Here is a 14620-nt window from a genome sequence, read left to right on the forward strand (position 1 = left end):
CAAAATGACTGGAAATGACAGAAAGTTTCTCACTGTCTGAAGATACAGTGTGAAGGCCCTGAAATGATCAAAAGAGACACTGAGTTAGTGACACTGAGGCTTTTTTCTTTTTTAAACAAGCCCATCTCTCTAATCAAAAATCAGTTACTGTGGCTCTGGGTCATAAAAATCTAAAAATCCAGTGAATCAGAAATTGACAGCATTAGCAGGGAACTAAGTTTTATTAGACCGCTCCTGGTCAAAGCCCTTATCAGTCCTGCTTGATTGATGACAATATGTTGCAGATTAGTACTGGAGAAATCAATTTTAGAGCTACTTCTAGCTTCTACTGCCGCTGCTCCGTCGCAAATACAACAGAAGAGCCGATTGACCAAACATATCTATGCTGTTGCGATAAAGTTTGCTGCATGATGGCAGTTTTTCCGAGGATTTAGGAGGAAAAACTTAAGGATGATGGCTTCATTTGAATTTGACGCTTTAAAGTCAAGTGTATCATATTTGATACATGTTTACAAGTTTTTGTCAGTTTTTGAGACTTCTAGATCATCAGTGTGGTGATGTAGAAATAAACTGCACGATTAACTTTTAAGGATGATGTAGCAAATATGATACAAATTAAAACTCATAATTTATACATTGTTTAATTCCCTCACAAAGTTCACTAAACACTTCATTTTCACAAAGTTTGAATTTTCTGGCGATTATTTCGTGATTCAGGCTTTAAAGGGAAGCTAGTGAATACAGCAGCTAAAATGGACATGGATTTTACAAGCAGCTGCACAATCCTGTATACTGCATTTATACTTAACCCTGTAACTAACTTTTTGGGATGTTATTCAAGCTCAAATAAGCTTCTATCCTAGCAATAATCATTAGAAACATTCTCCCTCTGACCGATTTCATCTTTGGCTCTAATAAATTAGAGACAGATGAGGCTGTTTTGTTTGTCTGCTGGTATTAATTTCAAATCCTGACTGCTTCCATTTCTAACCCTTATTTCCAAGTAGCGAAGGACGGACATGTTGATTATTTTAGCTTTTCTTTCATGCATTTTTCAGTTTTTTAAAAAAGCAGTTTGTTTTTACATCAATTAAGCACAGTTCAAAGCTTTGATTTCTATTTTACTCTTAATAAAGTGTTTCTATTAAACCTTAATCTGTAATGCTCAAATGTTTTGTGCTGAAGGGACGTTTATGAATGCTTCTGAACCCTCTGCAGCTCAAACCCTGTCTCTCCCCTCCTTCTTTCCTTTCCTCACTCGGTGTCCTCACCGCCCGCTCAGCCGTCCCCATGTCGCTGCATCAGCAGGGGTGGAGAGAGGCATACCTGGGTCTTAGTGGGCTTGAGTTATTCTTGTTCCTTAACATAGTTTTAAAAAGTCTAGAATTGAATTCAAATTCTTGTTTATAATCAGGGTGTGATTTTATGCGTCCCTTTCATTTTTATCGCTGCACTTTGAAACAGTCTACAGCACAAACACCAGTCTAATTGGGAGCGGATTTCACTTTCAGTGCTTGCAGTCTTTTTACAGTAGAAATGGTACTGCATGGGGCGGGTTTTCATTAAGCTAAAAAGCACCACTTGTTCGTTCATCTTGTTGAACTGCAACTATGCATGGGGCTGCTGTCTGGGACATCCTGCAGACGTTACTCACATGCGGTGGTGCAGCTGCTGTGATAGGCTGACAGAGAAAATCTGCTCTAAGTCCATCATTAAAGCAGGCTGTTGTCTAAGTTTGAGATGTAGCATTCTACTGCAGCAGAATGTTTATTTAGCCTAACAATTATTTAAACTGACAGTAATCTTTTAGCTTATTTCATAGTAAATATTGAAGTTATGGCACAGATGGATTTGAGTCTTCCTTGTATCATTAGGATTGATAGGATTGTGACTGAAAGCAGTGGTCCCCAACCTTTTTGCACCACGGGCCGGTTTAATGTCAGACAGTATTTTCACGGACCGGCCTTTAAGGTGTCACAGATAAATACAACAAAATAAAATTATACCACCAAGATAAAAACTGTGGTATTTTGTAAATTTAATAAAAAACGCGAATTCACTGTGTAATTGTGTAACTTCATTAGCAGCGTCCCCCTGAAATGCGCCAACAACATTGAGAGTAACATCCTGCTCTCTCCCCCTTAATGCTGTCTGGTCACTATGGTAACGTGTAAATATTTCTTTCAAAGTAAGACACGCAACTACAACACGGGAAAAGACTCAGGGAAACGATAAAAACTCTGAAAACCATAAATTTCACACCCGAGCCTCAACTCGCGTGGCCCGGTACCAAACGACCGGTCCGTGACCCGGGGGTTGGGGACCGCTGCCTTAAAGCACGAACGTGATGCTGAGAATTTTGCAAAAATACACTACAGTATTCTTGTAAAAGCTCTGGTTATGTTAACGTTCATAATAATTCTATAAACCAGAATCATTTTTTGCACAAATCCCACCCTGTTTATAAAAGTCTGAAAATCAAAGTGGATTACAATATTTGACCCAGGTGTGGTAAGGCCCTGTGAGCTGCAGAGAGTATCAGAATCACAGGTTTTGGTTTGCCCATAAGCATCTTAAAGCCACAGTACGCGTTTATGGCACATGTGGCTGTGTGCAAAGGCAAATCTGGGTGGTGTGATATTGTTATTAAATTGAAAGTAAAGCAATATCAAGAGCTTTGGTTAAATAATATGTACACCTCAGGGCTAAAAGTAACTGTCGACTGAGGTCTGCATATCTGTAGAAAATTGTCTGTGTATCTTACCGTTGTCAGGAAATGCTTTACTCATTTGTGTGGTTGTGCATTAGAAAATAATAATAATAATAATAATAATGATCAAGTCTCCTCCACTATTTGCTTTGTGTTTCTGGGGTCACGTTACATTGTGTGACAGGTTTTTAAGATGTTCCTGGGCAGCTCAACACCAACGTCTTGTTTGCTTCAAGGTCACATTATTATGCTTATACCTGTCACAATGTGCATTGTGTTTGGTTGTTGTGTGTTGTGGGCGGGGCTTAACTCTGACTCTCTCCCGATCCCTCCAATTGTTGTCTTCCGGCCGCACAGGGAAGATGGTGAAAAAAGTCTGCCCCTGCAACCAGCTCTGTAGTAACTATCTCTCTTTTTGGTCTTTCCTCCCTCCCTCCATCCATCCATACCCCACTCCACCATCCTTGCACTTGCTCTCCCACGCTTCCTCCCGCCTTCTGACGCCCTGTCGGTTACAGCTCTGACCCTCTGCCAGATTTGAGATCCGTTAACTTCAGTTATTTCAGCTGCTGCGTCTAAGACGAGCTTTGCAGTTTTGATGACGACGTTTCAGTGAAAGTCCAGTTTGAGGGCTGAAATAACTGAAGTGTAGCCTTAACAGATCTAAACTGACAGTGCATGCACCTGCAAGCTCTCCCTCTCTCTCACACACACACATATAATGTGCCAAACACGAACACATACAAGCTGCCCCTCCCCTTCCTCTCCTCCCTCACCATGGCTTTTGGCCTGGACTACATAGACCAGAATCCCATGCTGCTGCAGTCATTCATGACTCAGCTTCTCCTCATTCTTATTTTCCTCCATTTTGTTTAGCATGACATGACAGTTTATTTGTATTTATTTATTTATTTTTGTCAGACCAACTCTATGATCCTTGACAATCCTTGCATATTCTGCCTGTTCTCATTTAATATCTGATATGAACAAATCATGTAAATATTTAACGCTCATGCTCATTCTGCTGGCATGGCTTTGGGATGATCTTGTATGCAAAGGAAGTGCATCAGCTTCGTGTGATTATAAGGGTAATGTGCAGTTATGGGGATGTTTAAAACATAAGAAAACATGATCTATCTGCAGTATGTGTATATGCTTTTCATATCTTTATGGTTTTCCTCGTAGCATTTATAAATGAATCTTTATCTTCTCTTCCACAGACCTAAATTATTTATAAAAATTGCATATTTACAAAAGATAAACTCGTATTCTGACAGACTTATCTCCAGTATAAGGGATCCAGAATTAAGGGACTTGAAACTGTTGTTTGAAGCAGCAGAGTGTGCAGTGTCTTGTAGCAAAGAGCTTATTTCACAGGCCAGTGTTTGGTGATTTAGTTTCCTATTGGACTGGTAGACCAGCCCTGACATTACCCCATCATTGAGCACGGTGTGGGGAAGGTTCTGGTGTCATATGAAGTCTGTGTGCTCTTTAACACACAGATGCCAAGAAAGCCAGCCTTCAGTGTGTGCTTTTATTTGGAGTTTAGTCTGCATTAAATTGGGTAGTGGGTGAAGAAAAAACACAAACATAATACTTCCTGATACAAAGCTTGAGCACCATCTAGTGGCTGGGAAATGTACTCAGAGTTAAGAGGTGCACAGGGTCACTGCAGGGGCATTTTGAATGAGACTGTTGCTCTACAGGTTGTCCAGTGTGATCTGATTCCTTGTTATAAATAAGATATATATACTATAAAGGGTTCAGCATTTGTCCTAACTGCCAAAGTGCCCTTCCTCTGCTATCATAAGTTGTCTCTTATTCCTGTTTATCATCATGATCTCCATCATTAAAACTAAACAATGCAGTTCTGTGATCATGTCGACATGCCGAGCTGCCCTAAACCTCCTGACCTGACCAACCTCTGTCTGCCCTTTGTGGTTAAGACAGAGCCGCCTGCCGCCAATCACAATCATCCAGATAACATCAGCTTTGCCTCACCTTTTAAACATTATCTCACACTATTTGCTATTTTCCCTCCTCCCTTGTCTCTGTCTTGACTCTCAGGGACTAATAGCACCAATGCAGTGAGCGGTTCAGGTGGTTTGGGTCAAAGCCAGGGGGGTTCTCAGTGTCTGGCCCCCAACATGCCAGCCCCACACCAGAGGAAAGGAACCTTCACCGATGACCTTCATAAACTGGTGGACAACTGGGCCAGAGATGCCATGAACCTCTCACAGGTTTAGTGCTGTTTTTGAATGTATATTTTAAAACATAGCGAGAGTTTTCATATCAAAGAAAAATGTATTTTATCAGTGACTCAGCAGGTCCCATAGTTAGTTCACTAGATATGAAGACAGAGAGGAAAGAACTTAAACTCTAAAACCTCCTTTTTAGAAATGCAGTGTGTTTGATCTGTTGAAGAAACCTGATCCAAGGCCTTTTGGATCTATACAAAAAGTGTTAGCCATAACTTTATGCTATTAATAAAAAACCCTGCAGTGTTAATCTTAAGAGAAAGGTCATGAACATGATAAATATTTTTTCTGTTATCAGTGGACATGGAAGCAGTTTTTTGCGATTAATTATATATTACATCATTAAGTTTGTACAGTGAATTAAATATTGAACTTTTTCAGGGTAAGAGGAGTGCCAAACAGCTGCAGCAGGCTCCGGTGCAGGGACACAGCTATGAGGTTAGTATTAAAAAAACACCACATCACATCATTTCTGGACTAAACTCTTAGAAAAAAACAAATAGCTGTTTGATCCCTGCCTGCTTTACTACATCCAGATTTCTGGATGATGCGTTGTTCAGTTAACAACTGATCTTTTGGTGTTTAATTAAACGCATTATTTTGGATCATGTGCCATTTAAAACCACAATGGATAAAAAAGAATAAAATTCTTCCCTCTAAAATTTACAAGTTATTATATTACAATTTGATATTGATTTTTCAAATTGATACTTTTTCCTTTTCAGACATGCAAATTCCTACAAAAATGTTTTGGATATTTAATTATTAAATTCCAACTGATGTGAAGCAAATCTGCTGTGTTGGTGGTGCAGAGAATAACACAGTTTGTTTAACTAAGATAAATGTCGCATGGCTGTATTTTGGGGGGGTTTAACTTACATTTTAAGCAGGCTTGGTTAATAATTAATTTTAACTCCTTGAAAGACATCTTTACCTAGCATAGAGAACTATAATCAAATTATTTAAGAGAAAAATGCTTAATTTTGAATTTTGAATGACCTTTCTCCTCCCCTGCAGGTTATCCAGTCAGCCAGTCTGGGCAGGAAGTACTCCGCTCCCAGCCAGCTGTGTCCCAGCAGCATAGGTGGTTCAGCCCACATCCCAACAAACTCCAGCACCGCTACCTCTCTGGCTGCCCGAAAGGGCTCTTTATGCCACCCTCCTGCCTCCTCCACTCCACCCCAACCCCAGCTTCCCCAGTTCATCCACTACACCCCAACTGCTGCCTATAGTGCACAATGGTCTGGTCCGGCTCACAGCCTGTCCACCCCACACCAAGCACCAACACAGCCTCTGCTGGTCAGTACTTCCCAGCCCCTGGGCCCCTACCCCACGCCACAGGGCCAGATTACAGGCCAGGGGCCACTCCAAGCTTTCCATCTGACCAACACCCTGCAGAAGTCAGTCAGTAACCCGGGAGGACCCAACTTGAGGACCACGTAGGGCTCAGAGTGAGGGCCGGTTTAAATCACGGCCTGAGAGGACTGGTGTGAAGTGGAGTGTTCATCGCTGGATTGACTACAAAGTGTGATTTATTTTATTTTTGTTGGGAGAGGGGGGGGTTCAGACGGGGGTAGGAATTAAAATGTGCATGAGAAGCCATCAGAGAAAAGAAGTGCAGCCTTTCTGCTGTGGGCTTGTAGCAAAAGAAAAAGACTCAGAGTACAATGATAAAGGCCAAAGAGGTTCTGACAGGGTGTGTGGGCTTGCTGTCAATAATTGTCTGCATGTTTGCTCTAATGGCTGGTTTACACTTGTTGGATTTCACGCTCTGACATGAGTTAACATATCTTTACATAATATGGGTTAGCGAGTCGTGCTTACTAGACAGAAGACATCACATCAGGCTCAGGAGGAGGAAGAATGTGGTAGCCAGCTTTTACAAAATCCAACTTGAGCCCTTCTGTCCATGCAGTACCTTTTCATCAATTCCTGCTGGTACTGATTTTAAGGCCTCTGCTGTCCATGTTTATCAGTCTTTGCTAGAAATCCCAACAAAAAAACTTGCAACAATGCATTTCTTCCATTGGGGCTGAGCATTGCTAGCCCTCACATTAACCGATATTGTTGCTTAGTGTTAAGAATCAAAATCATCAGTGTTTCTGACAGCAGTTAGCATCCTTACAGCATTACAGGAGGAGATGCAAATGGCAGCAGATAGAAGGGTGAGCTGAGAGCAGAAGACGAGTCCGCGTAACTCGAATCGAATGTTTCAGGAAGTCGTTTGGAAGTTGGAGAGCCTTCCTAACCTTTAAAAGCACAAAGCGAATCAAGATTAAATCAAATACATATCGAGACTAGATGTAGCCCAGCATCTCCACCGTCTTCTTCTCCCCCTCCCCACCACTTAGTGTGACAAAGTATTCAAGCAGGTAGAGAGATCATCATCATCAGCTTCCTGTTTCAGCTCACTTTATGTCAATGGGGGTACCAAATGGGCAGAACAGATGCTTCACGACTTCTTTCGTCCCTCTCTCTTCACCTCCCTGTTGCCATTTGAAGCAATAACAGCAGAAACCTTTTAGAAGAGGACAAAAAAAGCCCAAACACAAGAGAACTCAGTGTGTAAAAGTGACCTTGTTATCAAGATAATGTCCATGTACAGTTTGTGTCTGTTTTTTTCAAATGTCTGCTATGATGATTCCATTTTTTTTGTGTGTGTCGTTGGGTTGGTTCCCTTGTTGCCCCCCCCCACCCCCACCCCAGCTAGCAATCTGACGCATACACATTCACACACCCACGTAACTCTTGTGACATTCATATAAATACACAAAGCCGCATACAGTCATTCACAGACTCATGTAAATACATTCACGCATTGTTGGAGGTGTAGCAGCCGTCAGACTCGTGGGCCGTGCCTCAGTTCTTAGTGTCATAATTAGGTCGGTTTCAATATCTGGGTTGAAATGCAATGTACATTATTGTCATAGTTATTGTTGTTAATGATTGTTCTATTTAAAAACAAACAAAAAACAAAACCGTGTTCTGTCAATGGACCTGTTATATGTGCACATCGCTGTATGATGTGGAGACACTGTGATTATTGTTGTTTGTTATTAGCAAATGTTGTTGGACAACATTAGTTTTAGGGTGAATTTAAAAACAAAAAAAAAAGCATATGTAGAATAGTTTTTTGGGGTCCTTTCGCTTTCAATTCACAGCTTTCCACAAACTAATTTTTGGAGATCGGTAACCCCTCTCTCTCTCTCTCTTTTTTCAATAAGCGTCCTTCTGTCAGTTTACTGAGGACACACTTCCAAACCAATGCCTTACCAACAACTAACCAACCGCTATTTCAGGTCATCTCTATAAACTGGGTGAATTGAAAGCCGAAACTGACCTGAGTATAAAGACAAACCGGAGTGAACGCCAGGATAGTTGATATTTAGATAATAAAGTAAAGCTAGCTATTTTTTTCTTAATACAGTACTTATCTATCAGACACTTTAAATAGCCCTCCCCTTCCCTTTCTCCCCTGGTTTTGTTAGATGAATGTGAATGTATAAAAACCAATGGTGTCCATTTTTAATGTACTTGAAAAAAAAAACAACCCTGTCTTTTATTTTCGCTTGTCTTCGCTACCCCTGACCCCTCTAGAGCCTCCAGCGATGGCTGGAGGTATTAAACTAGTGCCTTGCTTCCTTCCTGTTGCTTCTCCATTGGAGGTTAAAGTGAGCACATTGGACAGAATGTGTGGAGGATAAAAGGGTGTTGCTGTGAAGTTTAGCGGAAGAGGCCTGCAGTGTATATGTGCGCGCATGTTTAGGCCGGGTTGTGATGAATCCTCCCGAGTGTATTTTCTGCAAAATGGGGAAATTTGGAGTGAATTGCTCTGCTGCCGTTTGAACGAAGGTTGAGATTGACGTCAAAAGACGGAGAAAGGCCACCGTTTGTTATCAGTGTTGTTTCTATTGCTGTATATTATTATTTTTTTCTTCAGTTTTAAGGAGGGAGTTTATTGAAGATTGTATTCGAAGCTTGGACCACTCTGTACTTTGACCCGAGTGCAGCATACTTGCGGGGAGAGCATGCCGTGGTACAGTGACATAATGTTCTTTTTAATGTGAGATCAGCTGAAATTAAAGACTTGTTTTAGCTTTCTGTCAGGATTTGAAACTCTGAGGCCATCAGAGCTAACCAGGAATGTGATATAGGCCATGATGTCGCACTCTACTGTCAGATAAATTTGGGTTTACTGAAACATTGTGAGAAGCGCAGGCTAATGGCCCTGTTTAGGTATGTCTGAAACCCTGTTTATACTTGGCGTTTAAATGTATCTGGAGGGATCAGATCACATGTGGATGTGGCACTAAATATAAAAAGGACCACCAAGGCACACTGTGATAGGCTGAGGTAGTCTGCAGTGCATCAGGCCACTTCTTTGAAGTGTAAACATTGTTATGCCCTGATGCGTCCCCATCAAGGACTTCAGAGGGAAGCATGTAACCAGTGCAAGATGTACAGTATAGGTCCTTTTTCCTCTTGTTCTGCCTCCTTTGCAAGTCACAAATGAATTATCTGTGTTTGTTTGCTAGCCTTTAACTATCTAGCAGAAGTCACATATACAGGAGGTATCCAAGCAGTCAGCTGGACACTTTCAGACACTGTAAACAACAGCTGTAATCTTGTGATCCGGTCACCCAAGATGCATTATTCAAACAGAGTCTAAAAAAGGTTCGGTATGTCTAAATAAGCAACCTAACACTTGAAAATGCAACTTAAAAAAAATGTAGCCAAATTGTGGTTGGTGCATACAGATACACTGTGACATCATCTTTTTCTGATACATTTTAAACTAGTTGGAAATAACTAGTTGGAAGAATGAAAGGAATAAAGAAAAACAAGGCAGGACTTTGTCAGGACCCATAAAAATTCTGCAGTGGTGTACCACCATCCTTGCAGCTGTCTTATAACCCACGATGCCATTTTTTATGAGGAAAAATATTAACGAGGCTGCACAGTTGTCAGCTGTCTTTACAGAAATTGAAAAACAAACAAATAAAAATCAGCTTTAACGAGTTTTTGAGTGAAGGCATGACAGAGATGATGGCAGTCATGATGATTGATGGATTTAAAGGAGTACGTGCAAGGCCTCTGGCACCCTCTACTGTTTTTTTTTTTTTTTTTTTTACCTGTAACACAAATTTGGTACAAACTTCAAAGCTTTGCATCTTTCCACTGCTTTTTGCCAGATTGTGTGTAAGTTACTTTGTAAAGTTTGTGCAAAAGAGCATAGATCTTTTTTCGTTATATTCCTCGAGAAAAAATAATGCGACATTTTTTACTACTAGGCAAGTTTGGTTGAAGCTGTGAATAGTTATTGAGCCACTTTGCTTCTGAGTTCTCAATATAAGCATTCTGTCAGACCTGCCACAAACTCAGTGTCATTTGGGGGTTTTTTTGTCAGTGGAGGAAAAAAGTGGCGTAGTTACCTGCTTTAATTCACTGGAGCTGTTTGATTTGCCAGGTATCATCCTGGATCTGCACTTTGCAGCTGCAGATTTGAGGTTTGGTCATATTTTACTGTCTCTCTGTTACGCAATGATTACAATAAAAGGAATACCTGCTGCGCTGCAATGCCCCTGCATGCAGTATTATTAAAGTGACAGTTTTAATATCAATATCAAACTGAGATTACAGTAGGTTTTGATGGCTATGCCCCTGCTGGAAGTGGGTGCAGTTATTGTGAAGTTTTGGAGTTGTCGTGGAGGAATTTTACTGTGAAAGGCTCGAAAGTTTTCCAGCACAGGCACTCTTATTGTGAAGTTTCCTCGAGTTAAAGTGGAAAAGTAGGATTGTGTGTTTCAGGAGAGGCGTGCACGGTGTAGCAATAGTTTGAACTCGCTTGCATTAGAATCAGTTTCCTGTTGATGTGTTTTCCAGTTTTCACCTCTTCAGGGCTCGCTTACCCTTTATGCTTTCCACTGTAGAAGTGCCCACATGTAAAAAACAAACACAAGAGAGAGGAAAAAAAACAACAAAAGAGATTCTGCCTTTCAGTGCACACACACATAAAGCCACAGTCACAGATACATGCAACTCCTCGCTGTTTTATGTAGCTTGCTCCTGTGAAATGATGTCTCGAAAACAGCAACAGTTTCTGTGAGCGTTGCTGAAAATACGTCGATTTTGTTTCTCGTCTCTCTCGACTCTCACATTTTGGTTTCTTGAATTCTCACTTGTTTTATGTGCCGTTTTACTGTCTCTACCAGCTCCTAATTTAATTCATTGCTTTCCTTTTTCTGTATTGTGGTTGACGTTGTTCAAACGTGGTCGGATTTTAAATAAACAAATATGGAAGAATGAAAGAGAATAACAAAAAAATAAATACATGTAAGGAGTCATCGACAGCCTTTAATGGTATGTTTTGCACTAAGTATAGAGTGTTCAAGCTTCTTATTAAAAACAAAACTTTGCGCTTTGCGCTACAATACAATAAATTTGTTACTTTATTTGTAAAAACTTAATAAATAAAAGTTGTTTAAATGAATGTGAGTGGGTTTTTGTGTATTATTTGGGTTGTTATGGCTTAAATAGTTTTTCTCTGCCGACTCAAACCTTTCAAATCTGGATGAGTCACTCCATAAGACAGTCCAGTTCTTGAATAATTATACATTCATTAAGAATGGCTTTTTAACAGCCACCCTTCCGCTGAGACCATTTCTGATGATGCTGCTACCTCTCATGTCCTGTGTCAGGTCTTGGCTGGAGTTTTTTCCTATTTCTTAAGACAAGACTTTCTACGGAAGAGGATTAGGGCCACTGGGGAAAAAAAGTGGGCATGTCTTTTTTTTCTTCTTTTCCTGAATTCTGAGAAAAAAAGTCAAATTCTGAGATTAAAGTCAGAATTCTGACTTTTTTCGCAGAATTCTGGAAAAGAAGGAAAAAAAAAAGATGTGCCCACTTTTTTTTTTCCCAGTGGCCCTAATCCTCTTCCGTAACTTTCAGATACTTTTCATCTGAAGTAGTTTTTTTTTGTTTTGTTTTTTTTAGCCCTGCCACTTTTTTTTTTTGTCCTCCACTTGTCCAGTTTCATCAGAGTTTTTTAAGGCAACACAAGTTTTCGGCTAATAGCTCTCTGGGAATCACCTTATTGGTGCAAAAATGCTATTTTTATTCATGCCCAACTGCATTATCTTTGACATTTTTCATATACTCAACTAAAGAAACAGGAATGATGTGCTTTGATTTGCGCAGCAACACAAAATGCTTAAGGATACAATTTACAATCGATTCTTTGTTAAGTTGTCTGATATGTGTACCGAGTTAGGTTCTTTTTTTTAATGTTTGAGTGATTCATAGGTCGAAAAGTAAGGTGTAAGGACTGAGAGACCTCAAGAAAACCTGGAGAACTATTGCTCAAAAGGACTTTGAAAATGCAAGAAAGTCTGACTCGTTGCAAGCAAAATACAAAGCAATGAGAGCTTAAGACTTTTGCACATTATTGCAGTAAATATTATTATTGTTATGTTTGTTAATTACAAATTCAGGCAGGTTTGTGTTGTCTGTAAGCAAATTGAGACTTTGTTATTGCAGTACCAGTTCTTGCCATGTGGCTGCAGCACCTAACTGCATTCAGTCTGTCACCTGCAGGTTTTACAATATATACTGGCCTACTTCCTGTTATCCAGACTTTATTAAAGAGCTTCTTGACTCAAATCCAAACAGGAAACAGCTCGTTGTGAGGTGTGAATCTGTGCTTATTATCTGATACCATGGATACAATGAACACTGTTCAGTTAGACCAGAGAGAGAGAGGCCAGAGGAAGGAAGAGAGGAAGGAAAATGAGTTTTACCGGTACATTAAGACAATAAATTTCCATCATGCAGTTTTCCTGCTATGTTATGAATACTACACTGCACACAGCAGTCCTACAGTGGGATTGTTGGGATTGCACTTAGCTACACTTAGTCTTTCAAAGCTGGAAGAAGATATGAGGATACAAGAGGTGCACATTTTCAGAGGTATTGTCATTATTTATCTCCTAGCTGCTGCTGTTCGTGCTTGAAGGGGGAGGGCGGCTTCCAATATTCAATCCTGCAGTCTAAAAGCTCGATAGAGGACAGATGGTAAACAAAACAAATTCTGAACTTCATGCACACTTGGACTATTTACACCACAAATGATGACAAGGTCTCATATTCTCTCTACAACAGATTACCAAGACTTATCTGGCTTCTTTAAGCTTTGCATCAGATTTTTTTAATCTATTGTCCCCCCAGTATGTACATAAAACTTGTTCGCCAGGTTTCTAATGTCACCAGCTACTTGCTGATACAGATTTAACTAAATAGAGTATATTGAAAGAACAATATAACGCCATTTTATTTAGCGAGAAATTCAATTTTTTTCTACTTCATGTGGCAGGAAATCACAGACGTGTGGAGCCTGAAGTTTGGGTAGATGGAGGCTTGAGAACAAGAGTGTGTGTGCGTGCACCTGCGACAGAAGCAAATCATTAATTAAGATCTAATATTTATCGTTTTATCTTAATAGTGGTTTAGATGTAAAATGCATTTTCCCAAAAAAACATCTAAGCAAACGAATACATTTTCCTCTCATAACATTATTAACTTAACAAACATACATTTATCAGTGCATATTGATAATTTAATCTCTCTCAGAGAACACAGACAAGTTCAGTTTTCAACAGTAGAATGTTTATTATATCCACAGACTGCTTACTGGTTTATGCTACAGTAACACTTCAAACCAGTAACTGAAGACCGTGACACCAACGATGAACTTGTGATCCCGTTGCCTTTGAAATGGTTTCTTTGAAGACTGGGACCAGAACTGTGCATATTTGTAATGGTCATTAATAGCTGAAGGTGAGGACAACACCGTGCCCTACCTATCAAGAGAGGGAGACGCTGGCTTACATCATGCCAGACAGAAATGCTACTATGACTTTAGCATCAGCCGGTGATCTATTCAATCGGTGACCTCGTCAAAACTCATCATCAACCTGATGGACAGTGTAACTTCACTTGTTCACGGGCCCCCTCTGGGTGTCACAGAAGCTCGGGGAGGTCAAGTACAGGTTAGCCAGGTTTGACGCAGGCAAAGACGTGGGAGTCTTCCACGTCATAAAACGTTCAATCATTCTATTCCTGGATCTTCTTCTTCTGGGTGGTGAGCTCCAGTAAGCAAGGGCCCAGAGGAGACGGGTGCGGGAGGCTTGCCCTTGACCCCAGCGGATGGCGACACAAACCCCTGTCTCCAGCATTGCCCGATGGGGAGGCGTTTGTTTCAGCTGAAAACAATTATCATTGCTATTGGTGGGAGATGTGACAGCCGTTGTTACAGCATTGCACCACTAGGCACTCCTCCCTTGCCAGGTCTTCTTCACACACTGTGAGTGTGTAACAGCCAGTTTGACGGTCAGCAGAGTCGAGTCCCCGATTGCAAAGAAATACGTTGCAGATGAGTGAGTCATAAGACTGACTCAGATTAGAATATGTTGGCAGTCTGTCTGAGACTGATTGCAATCAGTCCATATTGGTGAGTGACGAGATTGCAATCCTGACGGTCACCAAGAGGTTGAGGTGGGTCAGCACCATCTACTTGCAATTGGTTGCTGAAAACAAAAGAAAGAAAGAAAGAAAGAAAGAAGCAACCACAGATTTTTTTTAGTCACAAGGTTTCCAT

At 40.6% G+C, this 14620-nt stretch overlaps 1 protein-coding gene across 4 annotated transcripts in view; it reads left to right on the top strand.

Annotated features, from left to right (window-relative positions):
* wnk1b (WNK lysine deficient protein kinase 1b) overlaps window positions 1-11458 on the top strand; it is a 95589-nt gene extending 84131 nt beyond the window's left edge. For all 4 annotated transcript variants that reach the window (XM_039601568.1, XM_039601571.1, XM_039601570.1 and 1 more), the window contains 3 exons: window positions 4778-4950; window positions 5350-5406; window positions 5986-11458. In XM_039601568.1, the coding sequence (XP_039457502.1) occupies window positions 4778-4950; window positions 5350-5406; window positions 5986-6411 (656 nt within the window). In that variant the 3' untranslated portion in view covers window positions 6412-11458. The remainder of the gene's footprint in view (window positions 1-4777; window positions 4951-5349; window positions 5407-5985) is intronic.
* Window positions 11459-14620: the final 3162 nt, after the last annotated feature.

The sequence above is a fragment of the Oreochromis aureus genome, linkage group 17 (assembly GCF_013358895.1).
Source record: "Oreochromis aureus strain Israel breed Guangdong linkage group 17, ZZ_aureus, whole genome shotgun sequence".
NCBI classification, from domain to species: Eukaryota; Metazoa; Chordata; class Actinopteri; order Cichliformes; family Cichlidae; genus Oreochromis; species Oreochromis aureus.